Source organism: Sinohyriopsis cumingii, chromosome 6 (assembly GCF_028554795.1).
Source record: "Sinohyriopsis cumingii isolate HCF-2022 chromosome 6, ASM2855479v2, whole genome shotgun sequence".
In the NCBI taxonomy this organism is placed as follows: domain Eukaryota; kingdom Metazoa; phylum Mollusca; class Bivalvia; order Unionida; family Unionidae; genus Sinohyriopsis; species Sinohyriopsis cumingii.
In genome coordinates, this window is record NC_142966.1 from 166269004 (window position 1) to 166294687 (window position 25684).

Genomic DNA, 25684 nt, shown 5'->3' on the forward strand with positions numbered 1-25684 from the left:
TGTATGTTACAGTTACTGTTATAAAATAGTTTTCTGTGCCTTTCAGGGAGAAAATGTCTTATCCTACTGAGAAGCCATAAACCTGAATTGACTTTTTTACTGATATGTTTCATATATTCAGTCCATGATAGGTTATTATCTACCAGAACACCAAGTAGTCTATCATGACAGACCATTTGCAGATTTGTATCCTTCCATGTCAGACATAGTTCATCGCTATCAAGATTTGTCATTCTTTGCCGTGTTGAGATAAGTAATATTTTAGTTTTACCAGTATTTACCACCATGCCATTACATGTGCACCAGTTTTCCAGTTTGTTTAGTGCATTCTGTAAATACATCAGCACAATCAAAACTTGGAATTCATTCTGTATATTCTTCTGGACATGGAACAGAACTTTTAGGATTATTTGGAATTGAATTCAAAATGCTATTAAGTTTTTTCAAAAAATTTCACCTTGTATTCTAAGCAAATAAATTATCTCTTGAATTTACAAAACTTGGTTTTGCTTTCTTTCTTTCTGTTACTTGGTTTAAGACCATAGAGTTGTAATTGAAATCGGGATCTCTTTGAGGGCCTGAATTTCTTTAAAATGATTTCAGAGAGATAAAACCTGCTTGTGAAATTTAAATGACTGTTTTAGAATTTTTTTGTGACTAGTAAAGATTTAAATTTCATACATTTAAGAAAACCTTTAGTAAAACCAACAAGTATTCACAATGTCATCCAAGGCAGTGTGTGTGTCATTTAGATTTTTAATGCAGCTTTAACAATTTTTCAGTCATATCGCTACGATGTCTGCAGTGTGACAGTTTATAGTGATGTCTAGCACTGGGGCACCATGCTGCAGACATGTAGCATGATGTCCCACCCAGTCACATTATCCTGACACCAGGCCGACCAGTCCTAATACTAACCTCTTAATGCTGAGTGCCAAAGGAAATTTTGGATACAAGTACTTTGCATTTAATTAAAAAGCATGTTTATGCTTTTAATAGGAAATTAGAGGGATTACAGTTTTTTTTAAAAAAACATGGAATTTGGAAAATCAAAACTTCAGCTTTAGAAAGAGATGATGGAATTGCAAACTCAGAAAGAGGAAAAAGAAAAGTCAAATCTAAAATCAGAGAGACAGATAGGCAGACAGAGATAAACATTCTGAGAAAGAAAAAGGAGAGGCAAAGGTAAAAACAAAGAGAAATAGAGAATTACACATTCAGAGCAAAAAAGGAGAGGGAAAGGCAGATGCAGAGAAAGAGAGAAAGCAGGATAGTACAGAGAAAGAGGGAAAAGAGAAGCCAATGCAAAGAGACAGAAGAGGAAATGCAACTGAAATTAAAAGAATTATAACTGACAGGCAGTGCACACCCTCCCACGCTTTACACACAAGTTCAGATTTTGTTACCAGAGTTATTAGGTTAGTACCCCCTTGCAAAGAAAACGAAGTTGATATGTTTATCAATTAGTACATCTGCTAATTCAAGACTACTGGCATATCAGCACATTCAAAACCTGACATTTCATTCTGAATATTCAATATTCTATACTTTTGGACTTGAAATACAACTATTAGGATTTCTTTGGAATTCAATTCACAATAATAAGTTCTTAAGTTTTCACTTTATATTCTAGGCAAATAAATTATTAGTTGAACTTCACAAAACGTGTTGGTTTTGCTTTCATTATCTTACTTAGTTTAAGACCACAGAATTGTAACAGTATCCATCAAATGGTATTGATTGTAAATCGCTATTGATCTTTCAGTCTTTTCATGTGTGGTCCTTATATATTGAGTATTTAAATGTCATTCAATAATGTCAACTTGCACCCTCTGGTGGAGTTTCTAAAGACATGCCTGCCAAAATGCAGTGATGATTTGTAGGTACTGAGTGTAATTATGGAGAAAATATTGAAAGGATTATGTGCCCAACCATGATATGTGGTGAAGACAAACAAAATCTGCACAGATATTTCATTATGGAATTATGAAGAACTTGCCCCATGGAGAACACGGCCTGGGAGAACACGTCTCAGGTATCAGGAGAACCATTTGATCGCCTCTGCTTCTGTACTTAGCGAAAAAGAAGTGTTCTCTGTCTCTTTTTGCTCTGCTCTTCAAACCATTACATTTTTATTTTGAAAAATAGAGTGGGTGTAAGCATATTGTGACATTTGCAGTTTTATGTTTGAAAGGATTCCAACCTAATAACCAACGTCATCCTGAGACGACTTTATGGCATTGACCTCTATAACACGAATTCGACTGAATTGGTGCTGACTGTCAATAAGCCAAAGGGCTAGAGTACAGTGGAATCTGTCTTGAAAGACCACCCCTTCTGCCAAAACATAATGGTGTCTCATGACAGGTGGTCTCTCAAAGCAATAAATCTGTACATGAAGAACCTGGTCTCTCATAGCAGTGGTCTCTCAAGACAGCTTTTACTGTATCATCTCTCTAACTGAACAATTTGATCTGATTTTTCATTGAGATTTGCTATCAATTGATGAATGTTACTTTTACTCAATAAAAAGCATCGTTGATGCCTACTCAGGTCGCTACTCAGTTCATCACTATGGCTAATGCGCAGAATTCAGACGGTTTCTGAAAGCTCACTGGTACTATGCCCATCATTTAGTTAATTTCTTCTTTTTTCAGTATTCATAATTTTATTATTTCTCAATAAAACAAACCATTAAAAGTTGAACGAGAAGTTTAAAAAATGCTTCACTGCTAAATTGCTGAGGCAAAATAAACAGGATTACATATTTTATTATATATAACACCACCATGATCACATGTACTAATGGGATTTTGTTGCCTTAAATGCATATTTGAACTGCTTGACGTACTTGGGACATGAGATGATCAAATCTAAAAATAAATTTAAATGTCATATTTAAATCCAGGACTAAACTGAATAATATTTCACATGGTCCAAATCAGCTTGGAAGTTGAGCCAAATCAGCCAGAAATCTGGGCCTAATCAGTCAGTATATGTACAGAATCAGTCTGGTCCTAGTTTGAGAGTAATTACCACATTAATGAATAATGTTAGTTTAAAAAATATTTTGTCATGTTCTGGCATGTGTTCTTATAAGAAATCTAACAAGTTGATATGAACACACAGACTTTCAATTATATGTGATTTATTTTTCTATTACTGACATTACACAAGCAAGATGAATGCAGAATGGGAAAGAAGTGTTTATTATACAAGTGGAAAACAGTCTTGAATATAAGTGTGGAAAGAAAAAATGCATACTCATCAGATGCAGTTAAACAAAAAATCAAAGGTGCATAATAAATGTTGGAAACATTGAATGACAAAGTGTAAACATGTCTTTAATGTTATTTCATTCAGTAGATAATTTCTTACTTTTCAAAGATAGAGAAAAAAAAAAAAGAGTTAAAAAAATTGAGGATTGTTCCAGTACCCATGTTAATATAATTTTACAATATAAATATTTGAACAACAATCTAAAGTAAGGATTTCAAAATGAATACTTCTTGTTACCAACATTAAAACAGTTTTGCCGTATAACTGTCAGAGATGAGCACTGATGGAAAACAATGGCAATATTTCCCATATTATTCAGTACCAAGAGTTGGATCATCTAAGAGAATGACAAAAATGTATTCGGATATGTGCTAACAAATTCAAGCAAGGAAAAGGTATTCAACTATTTATCTCATAATCTGAACCCTCTACTTAACTCAAAAATGACTTAATAGTATGTTTGATAAAATTAATTACATTTATTTGAACATCCATGAATTTAAATAAGTTACGCATGGGGCTAACAATATATTTGGTCAAAAGGGTTAAGAACAAAAATGTTTATATCAGAGTTACAAACAATGATGACTTTTGTTTTTAGTACGTAATTGAATCACTTCTAAACACTTCCATAAAATAACCCTTGATACCAATAATTTTAATTTTTAAACAAGTGTTCCTGTTGTTTTAGATGTCCAAAGAAATGATTGATCTCAGCAAATCTGACAATGATTTTGATATCACTGCAACTATCTTTAAACTTACACAAATTTACCAAATGATCAAAAAGGAATATACCCGGTACACTTTTCTATGATGACATTTGCACCATTACGTTGGAATGACAAACATAATAAAATAGAATTAGGATACAGGTACAGCATATAATCTAGAACAGAAGGAGTGAAGTCATCAGATAATCAAGACGTATTTCAGTTATTCTAACCAAGGTTTGTAACTATTAAAAAGGGTACTCGCTGATATAATTTAGATATTATTGAAATAAGAGGCAAAGATTAAATTCCACTGAAAATAATGGCATTCATTGAAAATAAATAGTTAAATAAACTGTTACTATAAACGGTCTGCTTTTGATGGATAGAGACTAAAGTTATGAAGGAAATTAGGAAACTATAAAATAATCTTTTATGTGATGTAACAATCGGGGATGCATAAATTTCTTACCATCTTGGACACCACACAGATGACTATCATCTCGTGTTTGGTAACTTTCAGACAAACAAGTTTGCTATAATGCCTGACAATGGTGACAGTACTAAACAGCATCAACAACAGCAAACCACGATTCTGCAATGATCAGTAATAATAGTCCAACATATACAGTACTTAAGTAAACACTTGCAATGGAAAATGACGTGTATAGTGGTATATTTGAATTTCAGTGCGAATGTTAATCATGATGAATTATAATCTCAATTAGAGAATTGAACAATTCAAAATGCGATCAAATAATGCAGTAACCACCATGTGGCAACATCTTCGTTGCTAACAGTATTGTTCTAAGGTACACATTTCTATCTTTTAAAAACTTTATTTATTTCTAAAACTGATATTAAAAAGGTTTTCTAGGTGACAAGTTTTGGGGTGAGTTCTCCAACCATCTGGGGTAAGTTCTCCAGATAAGTTGGGTCGAGTTCTCCATGTACCATCATTATGCACAACATTGTGAATTTTCATGTTAATATCTCCAAATTTTGCTGAATTTACCAGATTCATTTCACACATAAATGATTTCAAAACCATGTGTATTTACATAAAGAGCAACACCACTCCTTTGACACATGCTGAAAAGGGGTTTGTATAGATGTAATCTAGAGTTAAAGAAGAGCAAATGTTTTATACAGGATTGAGCAGTTATGGATGCCATCTTGTGCCACAGGTAAGTAAACATAATTCATTAGACAAACTATAGACCAAATTCATTAGACAAACTATTGACCAAATTCATTAGACAAACTACAAAACTATAAACCAAAGTGACATCGAAATGAGATTTAAAATTTAATTCGGTAACTGTATGTACATTTTGAAACTCCAACATGAAAAATTCACTGAGCTTATAAATGCATTGCTGAGATGAATGAATAAAAATGTTATTTGGTAAAATCTTAGCGTGTAAATATAGCTGTTATATGTTCTACACAAGTCCTACAATGTAAGACATATCACACGTTGTTCTTGTTTTAGTGCCATCACCACCACCCCGCGAAACAAAATTATCGGGTGATGTGTCTTATGTTGTTGGACTATGTTAAACACGTACATAAAAAGTTGTGGTGCTTACATTATGTAGATTAAACATCTGTAGTTCTTCTCTTGTGGAAACATTCCATACTTTCATATCTCCTTTTTCTGATGCGCTGCAACATTTCAAGTCTTTTCCTCTATCATAGCTGAGTGAAAGAGCAGTGACTTTTTCCTTGTGTCCAAAGAAGACTCCTTGATAATCAAGTGTTTGACCGGCAGCATTAAACATGTAAACATCGTGACGGGCACCAAAAACATACACGCCATCTTCGCTGCAGTCGCTCACTTTGCTGCAGTACCAATTTGGAGAAGCTGGCAATACATTTTCTGCCATAGTTTTTCTTCAGTGTTGTGTGATTCGAGCTCGAGCCAAACCTTTCATTAACAAGTAGTAGAGCTTGAAATGCACGTTTTCCCGGACCGGATGTTGATAGTTGCAGTTAATCTGCAGGTTGTTGTAATTATCGTTGTTTTTTGCAGTAAATTCTTTGTAACCAATTATAGTCATCATTATATAATTTCTATTTTTTTTTTGAATATCATACTGATATATTTGATATTTCCAAGTACGACCAATTGCGACTATCGTGAAATGTTCTTATGAAGATGGCTCTTCTATGTACGTGTTGCGGAAAATGCCGCATAAATTCTTGCGATATACATTATTTTATTGACCATAATTCATTCAAAAGTTAGATATAACTCATGTTAAAGTACCAATATGTTTATATTCTCGTTTGAAAGCAGGATACGTAGAATATACTGCACACTTAGGATATTTTGTCGAGTTTATCAATTCGATGTTGCACTTTTTTATTAGATTCAAATAGGGCATAAGTGTAATTGATATATGCATGTCACGTAAATGTACTGAAAGTTGAAATCAGTTTTATCCTTTTTAACCTCATATTATTAATTTGTTTGATATATGTAATTACAGGGATGGTCCAGACTTTTAAAAAGTTGTCGCAAAATAAATCGCCAAGCTCAATATTTTGCGGTGCAGAGAAACACCGGAACGCAAACAGAAAAACCGAAACGCAATATCGCTGGAAATTGTGAAACACCGACTTGGAAGTTACGAATAAAAGTGTGCAGATTATTATTAACATTTGCGTTATAATGCACTAAAAATGAAAATCGTTGAAAAAATTATTTACATTATTCATTAAGTTTTGATTATGAAATTCATAGTTACCATATAGCAATCAACACATTTTCCAGATAAACGCAATTAATGACCATTTGGTATTCGTAAGCACAAAAGGTCAAAATGATTAAGGCCTGCTGAACCATAGTCTTTATAAATTTATAACAGAAATATTATTGATTCGCTTTACATTGCTACGTAAAGTAGCATACTGTCCAGTAGACTCAAGAATGGCAACATCTGTGTTGATTAAACGGCCCATGCATTGAACCGCTTTCTATAAGATGGTTGACGTTTTAATGCTGTGTAGTTCCTGTCAGATTTCTTTAACAGTTAATTTTGCACAAAGTTGTAAACCGCTCCGGTGGCCTAGTGGTTAGAGCATCCGCCTCGGATGCGGGAGGTCATGGGTTCGATCCCCAGCCGAGTCATACCAAAGACTTACAAAAACGGTACTTACAGCTGCCTCGCTTGGCGCTCAGCATTAAGAGGTTAGTGTTAGGACTGGTCGGCCCGGTGTCAGGATAATGTAACTGGGTGGGACATCATGCTACATGTCTGCGGCATGATGCCCCAGTGCTAGACATCACTATAAACTGCCACATTGCAGACATCGTAGTGATATGACTGAAAAATTGTTAAAGCTACGTTAAAAATCCAAATCACATCACATCACATCACAAAGTCGTAAAAAAAAATTTATAAGGTAAAAAAGACTTATAATTTTAATTCACTACTTTTTCACATTAATCATAACGAACACCAATTTCTTTACATAAATGTATAGATGCATGCAAATATATACAAATAATAACAAATTATACAGACTTTGTCTAACTTTTTGGTGTTTATTGGGACCGACATGCAAATGATGCTATGGATCTACAACAGGGAAAGTGGCCGCTTTATATTCATCAATTATTGAATAAAAACCATACCACCAAAGATATATTTAATAGTATATTTGAGTGTATTTGAGTAAAAAGACCCACAATACAAGTCCACATGACTAGCTGATTAAATACGTATGCTAGTGTATTGAACTCCAATGGCTACTGGTTAAATAATCTTTATTTCAGTGCAGGAACGCAAGAGTGAATGCTGGCTGATTTTAAAGGTTGAATTTCCGTGATTAGTGGAAGAAAGCGAAAATAATATAGGATTTATCAAACGTTAATTTCTTGTACCACGTGGAAGACACGCTTTTCAATATGTAGGTTTTGTTGGTCACTATTAGTGTTTGATAAAATATTCATGATAAAGATACATTATCATAAATCTAACATAGCATTTTCAAACTCCGACTAATACTCTCTCTCTCTCTCTCTCTCTCTCTATATATATATAAGATAATAAGAAAAATGTAATTATTAATAACCACAATATAATAATCAACTTAAGAAATCAATGTTAAATATGCTTAAACTCATGTGTAAATTGCAATACATGCTGTTAATATTGAATTTTGTTACTTTTTGAACTGTCTCCAAAATGCGCAATTTCCAGCTTCTTTTAGTTTGATGTTGCATCACTTGCAGAAAAGAAAATACTTATCAATTTATTATATAACTAATATTAAATGTCACAGTTATGAATTATACATTTACAACCAATATACACTTTGGTATATACAATATAAATATACAATATAAATGACGTGCGTTTCAGTGTTTCTATTGCATTCCAGCATTTCGGTGCGTTCCGGTGTTTCTATGCACCCAATATTTTGTCACCAGTTTTCAAAAAATGTAAGAACAATTAGTGGATATTTTTAAAAGTATACTAATGTAATAGGCAATGAAAATTGAAAAAGATGGGATAGTTATTACTTCATTGACAACAAGCAATTCTGCTTTAATATTAAAAAATAAATCATTGCATGACTGTTTTGCACTATTAAAATGTTATAGATTGTCACTAGTCCTATAACGTAAGACACATCACCCGATATTTTTGTTCTGGGGGGGGTGATGGGTCTTATGGCCTAACTAAAAGTGCTGTGTAGTGTGTTTTGATGAAGAATAACAGCATAACCAAAGTCAAATTTTCTGACATATCAAGCACAACTGGCAACAATAACGGTACTTTTCTACAAAGTCAAATTTTAATATTTTTGTAAGACTTTACTTACCCTGATGTCTTTTCTCTAATAAATTCAAGTTCTCACAAAGGAAATGGACCAATTTTCAAGTTTCATTGGCCAACATTTCAGTTGGCTGGAAAGCGATGAAAGCCAGGAATGCAAAATCAGGTTAAGTTGATATATTATTCTTTAAATCAACGAATACAAATATTTCAAGCCTATTGGGACTGTAAAGCAACATTTTTTGTTTCTTTCAAGAAACATATCCACCACATGAACCTACTTAAACATACTTCAGCATACATCAGCTACCGTCGCATTGGAACAAATTGAAATGTGTCTCAACGGAACATGAAAATGCGTCTATTTGCTAGTGTCATATTTTCATTCTGGCAGGATTAAGACATCACAATAAGACTATTAATTACACATAAATTAGTGGAAGATTGTCAATATATGCTGCCAAATGTGTGAGATATTTTGGAAACTTTGACTACTCGTTCCGATGTCTATGACATCTGAACATGCTATACGAGCCCATTACTTGGATAGTAAGACATTGCACTTAAAAACGTGCTATGTCTTACATTGTAGGACTAAGAATGTCACATGATGATATGATGCAATTGTAGTAAGCCACGAAGAAAGTGTTCCTCATGGCACTGATAATGGCATTTTTACTTTTACTAAAAGCAGTGATCTTCACTACATACATGGTCTTTGCATCCCGCATCACTGTTAGTGCATAGGTATGACTGTTGTCACCTGAAAAAAAATGCATTATCAAATGTAAAATATTTACTTTCCTCAGCAGACATCTACATTGTCTCACTCATTTTTTTAATAGAAACATCAGGTATTAAGCAAATCTATATTATGTATATTATTTTCCAAATAATAGTTTTGTAAGGAAGTTTAGTTAATGACATTTTTATACTAAAACCCTATGATCGTACTTTCTGATGTAAGATAAGTGAGGTATAATATGACCGTCGATTTCATGAATTCAGGAATTAAATGCCCCCCCCCCTTTTTTTATGGCTAGCTTCACAAAGTACATCTCCGTCAACCAGGAGTTAAGAAATTTATTTTTGCCATGCCTTACATGCTTTGCTTATAGTGAATTGCTTCCTAAATCCCAAGAATGATCACTAAATGCTGTAGAATTTTTCTTGACAAGCAAAGTAGGATCTCCATTCCCACCAATGAAACTTACACGAGTCAACACCTGGCCTTAATTTACCATATATATAAGCATTAATTACCATTAAATTAAAAGGGGTTAAGAAACATATCACAGAGCATATGTGCCCCCACCCTCCAAATTCAGATTTTTTAAAATATTGACTCAATAGTGTTATATGCATATACTAGTTAACAATAAGGAAATAAAGTGGACATAAAATGTGGGAAATAGTTATCACATGTATTGTGCTTTTTCGACAGAACAGAGAGAAGTAAGAGCTGAACAGGGAGAAGTGGCAGCAAAACAAGACATGCAATATATATATATATCTGAGTTCTATCTATTATAAATACTTTTGGTGCATGTTTAAAAACTTAATATCATATTCATGGTATTTTGGCAATATGACTTAAAAAGACAACAATAGAAACTATACACTGTAATGAATTTTAACTGAGTATCTAGATTACATTATTTTAATTGCCAGCTTAGTACAAATGCCTAATCAGCAACCCTTACTCAAGAATTTTTCTTTTAACTTTCTGAAAGTTCACTATGAAATGACATTTGAAAAATGTCTATGCTTGTTTTGAACAACCTCAGTACTATTTAGATGAGAGCAATGCACACATCTTTCAGATCATACTGTTTGTTCTAATTTCGTTCTTGCTGATCAAACTTTACCATAACTGTTCATAGACAACAAACTGAAGAATTAAAGTCAGTATGTGAATGAACTGAACCCCTTTTCTTCAACCAAATCGCCACAGCCAACATGCAAGTGCAGCTGTTATTAGAAAGAGGTGTTTTCTTTAACCACTCACTTTATAGCTTTGTTACAACAGTTCATGGATAGGATTGTAAATATAAGGTTTAATTATTTGTCTGCGTACTTTGTGTAATATTAGACATTGGTTAAATAGTGTTTGCTTCACTGCTTTTTTCTTCATATTTTCCAAAAAATGAGAGAAATCAGAATACAACCTTGGCTGTACAGCGTCTCAAGAATTCCACAGCATAGCATTGTCCCATATGTTTCTGACGTACATAATTGCATTTTAAAGCTAAATCTTCAGTAACATAATGTTTAGACTCTGCTTTGTATGAATTGTATATTTACCTGAATATATTAGCCCAATGATTTACGAAAAGAGGCACTCTAATAAAGTGGTACTTACCAGGCACAGCTGTCTGCTATTATTTCCCCATGACAGGTTCATTTATGGTTACAAACTGATTTTTATGAAGAAAATAATTTACATGCGGCAGCTAAAATATTCACGTTACTGATTCTATTTTTAAAACACAAAATGCTGTTTACATATGTTTAAGGTTTTGAAACACAAGTTTGTATGTGTTTATCATCAAAGGATAACTTGTGCAAGTCGGGCAGGGATAGTTTCTAACTTACTCAGGAAAGGGTTAATGGTCAGTCAACAATCAAAATGCATGCCTGTAAATGTGCAAGAGTTTGTCGGTGCAGTTAATATCACCATCTGTTTTATCACTTGAAGCCTACATTTCCCTTGAGATGTCACATAACATTGGAACTAACCTGGCTAAGGTCAGGGAGCATTTCAAAAAGCACAGTTATTCAATGTTCCTATATATAAAAATCACAAGGTGAAGTCATTTTTGCTTTTCTAACTGAAGAAAGCAAGTTTACATTCTTTAGGTGACTTAGTCACTTACTTCGCCTGGTAGAATGGCCTGTTTTATTTCCTCCATGCTCACTCTTTATTGAAGGGATAAATAGCTACAAATCACTATAAAAACTCAGTAGGTACATCTTGCACAACTCCACCATGATTGTGGGCTGGGTAACATTGCTGATTGATATTTTATTAAGCAAATGCTAGAAGACCACCCACGGTAAGATTGAGACGTTGGAGTGGTTTACATTAGGGTATAGTTTGCGGAGTCAATTGTCTTTATGTTGATTATATAGTTAAACAATAACAAAATCATTTCAGATGAATTATTTATATTCAGTGTGTGTGTTTACAAAAAGTTCTTTGCAATACTTCTGTTAGCAGTTATTGCCAGTAACAAAAAATCATGTGCATTCCCAATTCAGTTTAAACATTAGTGGAATGTAAATCACTAATGCTTCTAGGAATATTTCATTTTGATTTTATTCAAAGAAATATTAACAGACACTCTTGACAAGAGGCACACCTTTCAGCTTCTCTTAAACAGCATGCATGCATCCTGTTGTTACAAAGATAAAGTAAAGTTTAGATATGAACAGTTAAATTCCCAATGACAGCCACTACTTTAAAAATAGAATTGACAGCGATTTTAGAGGGAAGGAGCTAAACTGCTAGTCTCAGCCAGCCTTGAACTTGTGTGATGCTGTGCCATAGATCTAACTAAACATAACATCAGATAATATATACAAAATAAACCATCCATCTTACTTTATGTATACTTCTCACTTTTGCAGACAAAAAAAAAACATCTAATCTGGTATCCCAGATTGTGTTTTGTACCTTTTATCCAGTTTTAGTGAAAATTTTGAATGTCATGCAAAACAAACTTGAACATGATAACTCTGATGAAGGATTGTATTGATCTCACAAGCTCTAACATTGATTCAGAATATCAAGAATTTGATGTCACTTAACAGATATCCTCTATCAATCCTGTACAAATCATACTTGTTAGTTTCCAAAATTTGCGCTATATTCTATATGTACATAAGTACATTGGAGTAGAAGAAAATAACGATTTATTTCCTCATGTTTGTCTCAAAGTCTGTGTCTAACTGTAAACATATTTGCATATAACATCTGATAACAGGTTTACTTTTAAGTCTACCTTTCACTACAGGGTGCTCATCATTGGCGTGTAAATACTATATAATATGTAGTTCTATCCCAGAGAAGAGAACAGAAATAATTCTAAATGACTCTCCCCTTTCACTCAAACACACAAACATTTTCTCAATGAATATTTAAGTCAAACTAAGTACAATGTCGCTGAAACATTTCTCTTGATATGACAGGTATCTTCCAACATTTTTTTTAACATGCAGAATCATTATTATGGTGCTTTTAGAAGTAGGCTATACAAGTACTTGTGCTACCCTGTCAAAAAGAATTTTGAACAACTCTCTCTGTCTCTCTCTTTCTAAACTTACTTAAGGCTAAGATATACAGTATGCTTTCCACATGTTTAATACCACTAAGAAAAATGATGTATAGCAACTCTTTTTCTGTCTCTTTGAGAAATGCCATACATTTATTCCAACATTTTATAAAATAATAAGCTATTAAGGTGGTGCCTTTAGAAGCCAGCAATTGTAATACATGTGGTACTCTTCCATGAAATGTGGCTACAGCTGTTTTTTTATCTCTCTCAGTGAACATAATAACATTTTAACAAGTATGTTGATTAGACTTTTTTAAATTGAAAAGAATATTTACTTCAAGAAAAACTTTTTAAAATTGTCCATTACTAACTGGTCCTACAGCTTTTTTATGTATTGTGTGCTGGCATATAATATGTATTTAGGCATTTACCTTATGATTTCTACTGCTTTTAACTTTACCAGACTCAATAGCTTATTTCAGTGACTTGAATCTTTATTTTGTTTTGCTTATATTCAACTCCATTTTGTTCAGTATAGACGGTTTTTGTCATTTCATGGTTTGGGTTTAATTACTGAACACTGTATAAATATACTTTTGTATATATTTTATGACTTTGATGAATTTGTAATGACATAAACTTCTCAATCAAGTTAAAATATAATGACTTGTACTATACAAGCAACTAAACTGATAATGCAGTATTTACTTCACATTCTGAAACTTGGTTTTGTGCTGTGTCGTGTGGACTTGAAGAATATGCCAAATGAAGTTTTATCTACATCATGTTCAAGTAAACTCTTACCTCACTTTCACACTTAAATTTAGTAGCAGTAAATTAATCACCAGATTTACAAACCATTGGTTATAATTGTATATTTGAACTCTAAACAATATATTGCAGCAGCTTATGTAGATTAGGGTATTTCCATCAATAAAAGTTGTATGGTAAGCAAATTGAAGACATTTATTGAACATTGTTATGTTTATTTCTTTGTCTGGGAAACATGTTGAAGACATTTATTGGACATTGTTATGTTTATTTCTTTGTCTGGGAAACATGTTGAAGACATTTATTGGACATTGTTATGTTTATTTCTTTGTCTGGGAAACATGTTGAAGACACATATTGGACATTGTTATGTTTATTTCTTTGTCTGGGAAACATGTTGAAGACATTTATTGGACATTGTTATGTTTATTTCTTTGGGAAACATGTTGAAGACATATATTGGACATTGTTATGTTTATTTCTTTGTCTGGGAAACATGTTGAAGACATTTATTGGACATTGTTATGTTTATTTCTTTGTCTGGGAAAAATGTTGAAGACATTTATTGGACATTGTTATGTTTATTTCTTTGTCTGGGAAACATGTTGAAGACATATATTGGACATTAGAATGTGTGTTTCTTTGTGTGGGAAACATATTCAGCAATAGATTGCACAGTGGTTGGCAAAATAGAAACTAATAACAGTGTTCTCTTACACTCTTCTGAATGTACATGCAGTCATGTTCTAGGCTGCTTCAGCATCTTTTTTCTTATATAAGCCAGTTCATATTTGCATGTTGTTTTTGTTGTTGTTTTTTTTTAAATAGAAAAATGTTGATCTCTCCAGAAATTTGTTTTATAGCATCGAAGTAAGCATGTGGTAGTGTAATAAGATGTTTTCTAAAACATGCATTAACATTATAAAGTGAAAATATTAATTTGAGTGAAACACAGAAATACATTTATTTACATAATACTTTTTATTTCCCTAAAATTATTAAGTAATTTGTTGTAAGTTTGAAAATGTCATAGACATAATGTGGTTTTGGGGTTCATCTGTGTCAGCTAAGAAGATTTTAGAAATAACTCACTGTTTGTATGCTTTTATCTGGAATTCTGACAAGAAAATATAGCATTAATGCAGCAATATAATGGTCATAAACAGGGCCTTAGAGAGTGACCACAGGCCCTGAGGTAAGAAACACCTGGGCATCTCCTAGGTCATGTTTAAACAAAATATTTCTTTTGTAAAATTAAAAAGTGATGTTCAGCCCGGTCCCCAGGGATATATCCCTGGTTGTCACCCCCTCTTGTTGGCCCTGATCATAAATATCACCACTCAGTTCACAATGTAATTCATTCTTATTGCAAACTAGTTGCATATTGATGGGAAAGTATTTTACATATAAATGAAGAAATAATAAAACACTTTATGTTAACATGTCAAAACAGGTAAATTTGGAAGAGAAAATAATTGCTCTTTTTAGATATAACAGAAAAGAGAAATGCATGTACTTTAAACTTTATTTTTGTCTGTTGCAGAGTTTACTATGCCAGTATAAGAACAATTCAGGGGTAAATTAGAATTTATATTTGCAAAATTTTCTTCATAAAATGTTCCAGAAAATAACAAGAATGAGAACAATCACAGCAACTTCTACTATGATAAATGGATTGTAATAGTGCCCAAGGAAAGAACACCATTTTCCCCTCCACCTTATCTCACCCATTTTATAATAAAGTAGATCTAAAGCACTTACATGAAATCTTCCATTCATCAATTAAACCTGACTTTCATTTCTTTTAATATTTGGGGGTGCATGGAAATCCCACTTACTGAATTGGAATCCCCCCCACTTACAATGTAAGCTTAAAAGTTACATTTAAATGTCAGCTGTAGTGGAGTCAAAAGGTTGTTACTGTGTGATGTAGTGGACCACCTGTGTTGCATAATTGTATTACTGTGACTTTCTGGGAGAGGGATTGTTAAAAAAAATTGAACCATCCACTACAGTTATGACGACCACCAGTGTCAGTAAAAAGCTCACTAAAGCTTATGTTGAATTGTTTTAAATCATGTTGACATAATATAAATCTTATCTTGTCTTATCTCCATACTAGAACTGCCATAAACAGGGCATGGACAAATTAAATGTCTGCCTAAACAGCGTGGATATTCTGGAATTATCAGTGCAACTACTGCAACATTTTTATCATTGTCACATTACAACTAATTATATCAAATTTTATTGTAGGTCGCAATCTACTCAAGTCCATTGCAACACCTTTGTTCAGGTAAGCATGAGATCATGTTATCTCCAGCATGGTGTAAATATGATATATGTTGTATTTTCTGTTTTAAATTGATATATCAAAAAAGACATGGAAAGTCAAATCACAATTAATTTTTTGAAGTCAAATCTGTCTTGATAAACACCACGGAAACTGATGCAGCTATTTTCAGTTTCAGGCCTCAGGCCATATTGTTTTTGATAAATGTAATTTTGAATACATGTAGTAATTCTGAGGTTTGTTGTCATTTTTTACTTCTGAGCTGTTATCAATAAATTTGTTTTTACAAAAATGAATTTTAAAATACCAACGCCATCATGTTATAAATATCATAATTAATCTTTAAAAATTGTTACGTAACAGGAAAAACATTTGATCTGTTTTAAAGATGAAGGCAGTAACATTATCATCAAATTTTTTTAAAACAAAACAGAACTCCAGATTTTATTTTACTTTAAATCCTTACAACAGTTAGAATTTGTTGTACTACTGTTTGCTGAATTTTTTCATCCTTTTGGCCTCAGAAAGAAAATGACAGTTTTACTTAATAATGATTCAGAAAAGAAAATAAGATATATATAATATTCTTTTTTCTTCTTTACCCTGTTAGACCAAATTATCAGCTGACGTGCATTGTTGCAAGAGCTTTTAGTACCTCACCAATAGTTAGTGCTGACTTTGACCCAGAATTAAAGGCAAGGGGTTTGTTTGGAAAGAAAGGACCACAGAAATGGTTGAAGTACAATGATATTGTTTATCCACCTCGAAAAGAAGGAGAACCTGCACGACCAGCTGTATGTTTTCATCATTTACACGGGGTTTGACAAATGTTTTAGCATGGAGCCCATGGGTTAACTCACAGCTTTGTCTGGGCTATAGTGTGTTGAAATGTTTTAGCTCTATGGGCTTCATGATGTTAGGATTTGTTATATGTTGATCAAATATATGAAAATATTTCAATTTAATAGGAGAAATATATATTAATCATGATTAAGAGGATAAATGTATTTATTTTATGCTAAGCAGTGAATTACTTGATTTTCTGATTAAAATAATATTGATATTTCACTGTAATATTTTTTCACTACGGGAACTACTTTTTTTGGTCAGAACATACTTACCTCCCTTTGATTTTCTGTTGGTGAACTACTTTTTCCTTATGTACATGTCATTGTCTTATTAATAATCCCTGTCTATTATCCTTGACACTTGTAGTTTGTTATTCTAGAAATATCAGTTACTTTTTTATCAATCTGATGTGGAACTCATTTTGTGCACAGGTACACACAGCACAGCACAACATGTATGGTAAACAGCTGACATTACTGTTAGAAATCTGCTAATTCACTGTGTCACAAACTTTAGGTAGCCAATGTATGTGAGCATGAAATAAAAAGAATATTTGCTTGAAACGAGTGAATAACGGATACATTTCATCTCATGGGTGAAAAAATCCACTCGATGAAATATATCCGTTATTCACTCATTTCAAGCAAATATCCTCTATATATTAACTCTGAAAGTTTCCTAATAAAGTACCTTTTGTGGGGTTTCTGAATTTTTGCCAGGCTACCATGCTACCGTCAGATTTGTAAATTTGTTAAACCCTTTTTTTTTCTTCAAAAAATGTGCAAGGCAAATAAAATGCAGCACAAAATCCACATCTTGACTAGATATGAATCCATTATCAGCCTAATCAAAAGACTGAAAATAAAAACTACCAGCAATGTTTCTTCTCTGCATGACATGATGGTTAGTGTAATTACATGTAGATAAGCCATTACCTCATGGCATAGGCAAAGTTATTATTTAAGTTCATATCTAATGAAACATTTACTAATTTTAATGTAAGTTTATTATTTTTCTTTGTTATCTTGACTTAGGAGAATTTTTGCAACTGGAAAATTTTTGTTTCTTTGTCATACAAAAGTATCTTAATTAGTGCTTTAGCTTGCTGTAACATTAAGTTTGGATGCATGTGAGTCTGTACAAATAACTATATTATATATCTGAAATGATATCTGCATTTAAAATAGATTTTTCCAAAAGAAGGTTATATGAAAAGAAATCTTAATTTTGTAGCCATCTATTGTGATTTAGAATGATAGTTTTCTAACTTTTTTTTACATACAGGAGATAACTCATATGAGGACAAATGTGAAGTACAGTCCAGACAATATGGCATTTTTAGCCACAATGGTATGTACCTTTCCTCATCACGTCATTCTTTGTTTTACTTGGTTTATGACATACCAGGTTAATGAGAACTTCAGTATACAAAATAGATGGAGGAAGTCACTCTTTACAATTAAAAGCAAAAGTGAAGTAATTTTTAAAATCAGGGCTGTGTTATAAGGCTAACATTAGGTGGTGTTCAGCTAGCACAGCCTTAGCAATTCTTTGGTAAGGGCTACCAGTGAATGGCACATGCATTAGGTGGCATTAGGCTAGTACTAGGCAAACAGTCTTCCTGTACAGGCTACCAGTGAATGGCATATGCGTTAGGTGGCATGAGGCCAGTACTAGGCACACAATCTTCCTGTACAGGCTGGCAGTGAATGGCACATGCATTAGGTGTCATAAGGCCAATACTAGGCAGACAGTCTTCCTGTACAGGCTGGCAGTGAATGGCACATGCATTAGGTGGCATGAGGCTAGTACTAGGCAAACAGTCTTCCTGTACATGTCATGGGACACCAATGAAGATTGTAGAATATTATCATCAGGTCTGTGAAGAATCCAGTCTAAAATGTGACCATGTTTATGGTTAGGATGGCTAATCGACCTAAGTTGAAAACATGAATGAAATCTAAATTGTTATTTTATTCAGTAATAGAGAGAAAAATATAAATCTTACCATGCTGCATGGGAAAGGCACAAGTTACTTGTGTATATAATTTCTTATAATTTTAGTCCAACTGCAAACAACATTGACCCTGATATGCCATATCATAATGCACTGGCAAATCAGGATATGTCTTGTTTCTTCTACTGATAACCTCTAACCAACTGCATATCTCCAGATCTGCTCATACATTACACGACAGCATAATGCTCATACATTATATGACAGCATAATGCCCATATATTATATGACAGCATACTGTTCATTACATGACAGCATAATATTCATACATTACATGACAGCATAATGCTTATACATTATATGACAGCATAATGCCCATACATTATATGACAGCATACTGTTCATACATTACATGACAGCATAATGCTCATACATTATATGATAGCATAATGCTCATACATAACATGACATCATGTATGTGCCTGTGCAAAATTGCTGTTGGATCCAACTTAAAACATTTTACCAGTTGGCATTTCTAACTCTTCATGCACCCATTACAACTTTTGAATCATTGTTGGAATCTGTTCATGTATCCAGCATTACACTTTTATTACCTGTGGTGTCATAAGTGATGGCAGATACCAGCTCACACTTTTACATCTGTAATTTATATGCTTAAGTTTTCAGATTATCTGTTCAACATCACCGTCTCACAAAGACTGAATCGAAAAAATATCTTTGGCACTACTGTGGCTAGACCCTATTGCTTGGATGATGTCAAATAACCATGTGACCAAACTACCTAATTATAGTTCAAAAAGTGATAGAGTCCTCAAATTTGATGGATGATTACACCTAAATACAGCTGTCTTTCAAGTTGCTGATTCAGCATTTATTACACATAGTGTTAGTTTACAATATATTTATGTAAATGTAAAAATTAATTACAAATGCCTAATAAAGGTGATAATTTGATCGCCTGTCATTTTTGTGACTTTTGAAATCAGTTTCCTATTTTTGATATTACATTGTGTCATTTCAAATCATACTGTTAGAGACAGTACATTTTGTTTATTACATTGTAGAGATCATGCCACTGAAACTTTACATGATTTTCTTGTGGGCTGGGGGTGTTGTCATATGTTGAATATAGACATTTGTGCTAATGTAACAATCTTATTTCCTAAGTTTCATTTCTAATGAGCCCTCATATAAGACCCTCTGTAAACAGTCAAATATCAACAGCATAACATGACTGCAGCTGTCACTAAGTTTATTTTTTAATTTTGGGTGAGATCTATGTACAATCAGCATAAGTTATTACTTTCTAGATTAAGTTTTACTTTTAAAAACAAAAGTGTTCTTGAGATAGTCATTTATTGATAATTGCCCTATGCAGAAGTTGGATCTGACTGTAATCTGCATAGAAACAATCTGCAGTCCCATAATGCACAGACATATCTGTTCTATCCAGCTTTTGAGGCCTAATCAGTTATTTGAGTTTTATGGAATAGCAAGTAAAGCTGTCAAAAGTTTAGAAAAGTTCTAAAAGGTATCTATCATTCATAATGATCGGTTACCTAGGTACGTGATAAAGCGTAATTGTATTAAATGTGTACAAACCTGAAGCTAAGTCCTCTTTTTTTAAATTCACAGCATCCAATAAAAATCGCTACCTAATGTCATCTGGTACAGGGTCCAAGAATCCATCCTCATTGTCTGATAAAGATCTGAAATCTTTCATCATTGCCTTGTAAATCACCATTGTCTAGTCATCATAAATTTTGTCCGACTCTATTTTCTTGACCTCACTGTCATATGCAGATGCTTATTTGGAGACTGAGCTTGAGCTTTGTAAGTAACACTTTGATCATACAAGTCTGTGAAATCTATTCAAGGTTGCAACTGAATATGTCAGTGTGTGGCAAGATCAAATAACCACCCTCTGTTACTTGCCACTGTTCCAATCAAAGGGTTGTAACATGGGTAAACAAGCTATGGGATTAAGGTTAGTATTTACTGGAAGAGGCAGACCTCTGCTTGTCATTGAAAAAGTACATGTATTTGCAGCTAACAAAATGAGTGCTGCCTTTACAAGCACTGGCAACTTGTATACGGTAAGCAGGTGCCTATGGCTCATTTTATTACCTGGGTTATTATCAGTGGATGAGTACCCAGATACCTGTTCATATCTTTAATAGCAGGAAAACTGAGTACAAGAAGTTACTAAAGTGTAACAAGGACATACCAGAATATGTGCTTGCATTGATTTTTTTTAATTATTACTTCTAGATTAGAGGAATGTCAATAGATGAAGCACTCAAGCAGTTGTCTTTTCACAAGAGGAAAGGAGCACATGTTATCAGCGAGGTAAGATGTAGTTTTTAAATCATGAAAGATTTGTACAGTGTGAACAACAACACTACAGCTTTGAACTCTCTCTTCATTGCATACCTCACAAAATTTGGAATTCTCCAGTCGATAAAATAAGGGTAGAGAAAGGATGGAGAGGACTATGACGGCTGTGCTAAGAGAGCAAAGTGATGCAGAAATTCCATGTGGAATACACTACAGTCATACCATGAAAATCCATAATTTTTCCATTTTCATCTTTTATGCTGATATTTAGTGTCTTCAGTCAATTAGTACCAAATATAGGTATAAAGAGAAAAATAGAAAAATGATTGTAGCATACATTTTTATGTTAGGTAAATAGCACAAGACAGCAGAGATGTCAATTCCTTTGTAATGATTTTGCAAATATATGGTCGCAAACACTGATCTGATTATTTTCTCCAAATCCTGATTTTTTATCAGACATATGAAGAAAGTATAGTTGCATGTATGAGCAGTCTCCATGAGCCCATATGGGGTCAGAAGTATGATCAAAGTATTGATACATGTATGATAAGTATCTGTACGCTCATGGGGGTCAGACATTTGATGAAAGTATATTTACATGTATAATAATATCCCTGTGTACATAGGGAGTCAGACAGATGATGAAAGTATTCATGATAAGTATCCCTGAGCCAGGGGGTGGGGTGGTCAGAAGTATGATGAAAGTATATTTACATTTATAAGAAGTATCCCTGAGCTGGGGGGGGGGCAAAGTGTGATGAAAGTATAGTTACATGTATAATGTGTCCCTGAGCCAGGGGGTGGGGTGGTCAGAAATATGATGAAAGTATATTTACATTTATAAGAAGTATCTCTGAGCCGGGGGGGGGGGGGGGGGGCAAAGTATGATGAAAGTATAGTTACATGTATAATAATATCTATGTGCCCATAGGAATCAGAAGTATAGTGAAAGTATAGTTACATGTATAATTCTGTGCCCATAGGGGGTCCGAAGTGTGATGAAGGTATAGTTACAACTATAATATATGTAAGTATCTCGGGCAATGAATGTGTCGATTTTAAACGAAAGTTTTTATAGTGAGCAGTTACAGATCTCCTAGCTGGAGTACACTAAGCTAAACAGAAGTAAAATTTTACTATTTTAAAGTAACTACGATTGACAGAAATGTAAATTAAACTGCATAAATAACAAAAACTTGGTGAATGACTAGCCAGAAACGAAGAGTGAAAGCAATGGGCTGAATGCATTGATGCATGCAGTCACAGCATTATTTTAAAAAAAGAATTTATAATTATGAACTAAACATCAGATGAAAATACAATAGATTGATTTCTAGAATTCCTTTATGAGATGGAAGCTTAGACTGTGCTTGTATATTCTAAAGATATGTAAATTCATGCTGATATTTTCACACTAACAGACAAAATATTTATTCCCCAAAGCTATCATTTGCAGCAATGGTTTTAACAGCCATATGATACAATCACTGTATACATTTTTTGTATCTTGTGTCTGTTTCAGCAGAAGTATTGACAAATAAAAGTCCATTAGTTTTAGTTATTTAAATAAATGAAGATTTTTTAAAGCATATGTCATGTACTTAAATTCATATTTTCATAAATAAACCAATAGTTCAATGCAAAATATGAAAAGAGAGTGCAATGACTGATGACCTGAAGACAGACAACAACATGACCATGTATTTTCAATATAATTTGAATAAAACCATCTAAGACATATGCGATGCTATAATTACAGGTTTTATTAGAGGCACAAGAAATGGCTGTCCGAGATCATAATGTAGAATTTAAGGCCAATCTCTGGGTTGGTAAGTAAATATTGAATGGAAATGTAGAGTAATAGATTTTTTAATTATTCGCACTTTATTCTGATGAGTTAGTCTTGTTGGGAAAGCATAGCATGGGCAGGGCTGCATTCAGTAAGGAAAGTGTTACATGATGATGTGATAGCGTTTTACGGTTATTTCATTCTCTTATTAGGATCAAGAACTGATAATCAAGAGAGGTAGCTCACTAGAAGCAAATCATAGGGAGTTAATTTAATCACAAAAGAGCTTGCTGGAGAAGTCAAATTATCCAGCAATTTTTAGATTTTTGTATGTGGATGATTTACATGAATGTTTAACTAAACATTCTTAGATCTTTTTAAAAACTGTTTCCCTCAGCTAAATGGAAGTTTTTAGAACTCGAGCAATGTTTATCAGTCATGAAAGAGCATCCTTCACAGAAAATAAAATCAATCCAATGCCAATGCATTATGGATTTTTGTTCACCTTGTTGAACAGTTCCAAACAAACTAGGCTGTTTAACAACACATGACTTTCTTTAAACCAAACAGTACATACAACTGTTGAATATAGTCCATTAAAATTCTGAAACTTTTACAAGAAATTGGCCTCAGTAATAGAAAAGTCTTGACTGAATTCTAGAATCCAGCATTCTAATTGGACAGAAGTTGTCAGACCTAATGTTGATCCAGTCATATCAGTCATGTATTTTAAGTCTAGATTGAACCATTAAGATATGCTAATGAATCAGGGCCTAAAGTCATTAATGTGATGTGAATCAGAAACACAAAATATTACATCAAAATAGACACTGTAAACACATAAATATGTATGGCAAGATACAAACCATGTAATAAATGTAATTATTAATGCCATATCATATAAGATTCTGTTTCTTCATTTGTTGGATTGAGTATCAAGTCCACTTTGTGAGTGTTATGCTTCATACAAAACCTAAAACTCTGTAAGAGAATAGGTGATTTGGAAAATTACAATAAAGAAGGGTTATCAAAAAGCAAAGACAGTGCGTGAGAGCAGTGTACAGCCTAGTCCGATTTATTGACTTGTCATAACTTTTATACATGAGATTTTCCAGGCAAATTAGGACTTTTGCATTGATTGTCCGATTTTGCATCAAGTAAGAGGAGAAAATACTATTAAAAGGAACTTTCATTCTAAAATACTCCATTGTTATGCTGCAATGTCATAAATTTTAGCTACCTTTGAATTTGTTCATGAAAAGAAATGCCAAGTGATGAAGAAACTGATATAAGTATAAAAGTGTGCTCTGTGTATAAGCATAAGGGTAACACTTTCTGCCCCTAACTATGTTTATGATGGTACATTACAGACATGTAATTGGCATAAAGGGGACATTAGGCTCAATGCCCATGTTTTTTAATCACTTGATAAGCTATACATGGTGGCCAATATGACTGGTGGAGGAAGAACCTGGGTAAACACCTGTAAGAACCATGACCCATAGGAAGTTGCTGACAAGCTTTCTCACATACCTACATTGGTCCAGCCCTAGACTTGAACCCACCCAGACAGAGGTGAGATGCCAGCAATCGGTAAAGGGGAGTTCTTTAGACCACTCAGCATCCCCAGGCCCCATGGTGAATGTTTGTATAAACTGTATTTGGGGCATTATAGTGTTAGCCTAGTCCTTCCATTGGTCTGCCTCGTACGTATACTCAATCATATCTAAAAGTTTTGGGCTCAGTTCTTTTTCAGACAGTGTAATGGTGCAATTATCTTCTTAGAACACATTCCAATTTGTTTGATCTTTTTTACATTTAAGAGCACTTCATGAAATCAGTGGATGTTTAGTACTTTCGCATTCATACTCAATACCAAAAATTCTCTTTTTAATTGCCTTTCTTTATTTATACTCTTGACAGTTCTGTCCATTATATATGAAAACAGATGCCAGCACATAATGACACAGAATAAAGTAGCTACTTGGAGTTGTTACAAAACTTTAATTTTTTTTATAGAATCTTCCCATGCAACAAAAGGTATTGTCATAAAAGGTGTGAGAAGGCATGCCAAGCGAAGATTTGGAGAAGTACGTTACAAATTTTGCCATTACTTTGTACGTCTCAGAGAGGGTAGACCACCAAAGCATTACCTGCCCCCACCAATGACAGGCTATGAAAAAATGGAGGAATACATCAGAGAACAAAGAGCCAGAAGAATTGCATTTTCCTTGTAATACCATGGTGTCATTAAATAAATTCTTGACAATTGTGGTTGTTACTTAAATTTACAAAACTTGAATAATCAGAAGATGCATTATAACTCAAAACTGGTAAAGTAGCCAGTTTGTTTTTAGTTGTTATTTGTTTTAACTCAGTCTTCGGTCATGTTTCATGTAATTATCAGCTGTATGTGAACTGTTGACAACAGTCTTGTCTTGTTAGTATGATTTAGCAAACTGATTGATATGTAATATGGATGTTCAGTATTTATATCACGCACTCAGATTATAAGTATCATGGTGTTTTCACTGATGTAAAAATATTGATATTGTTTCACTAAATCAGAATTTTAAAAATTTCAAAATTCAGCTCTTAATTCCAT

At 33.3% G+C, this 25684-nt stretch overlaps 2 protein-coding genes across 2 annotated transcripts in view; one reads left to right on the top strand and one right to left on the bottom strand.

The window, feature by feature from the left end:
• The window catches only part of LOC149798474 (gem-associated protein 5-like), a 374140-nt gene extending 368183 nt beyond the window's left edge, over window positions 1–5957 (bottom strand). The window contains exon 1 of the mRNA XM_089963670.1: window positions 5585–5957. Within this exon, the coding sequence (XP_089819796.1) occupies window positions 5585–5881 (297 nt within the window). The 5' untranslated portion in view covers window positions 5882–5957. The remainder of the gene's footprint in view (window positions 1–5584) is intronic.
• A 152-nt stretch (window positions 5958–6109) lies between these two features.
• LOC149798475 (large ribosomal subunit protein uL22m-like) lies at window positions 6110–25348 on the top strand. The gene is made up of 7 exons (XM_089963673.1): window positions 6110–6166; window positions 16087–16126; window positions 16734–16917; window positions 18257–18322; window positions 21222–21299; window positions 23050–23119; window positions 25099–25348. Exons 1-7 carry the CDS (start codon window positions 6148–6150, stop codon window positions 25314–25316), a joined length of 675 nt encoding a protein of 224 aa, XP_089819799.1. The 5' UTR covers window positions 6110–6147; the 3' UTR covers window positions 25317–25348.
• Window positions 25349–25684: the final 336 nt, after the last annotated feature.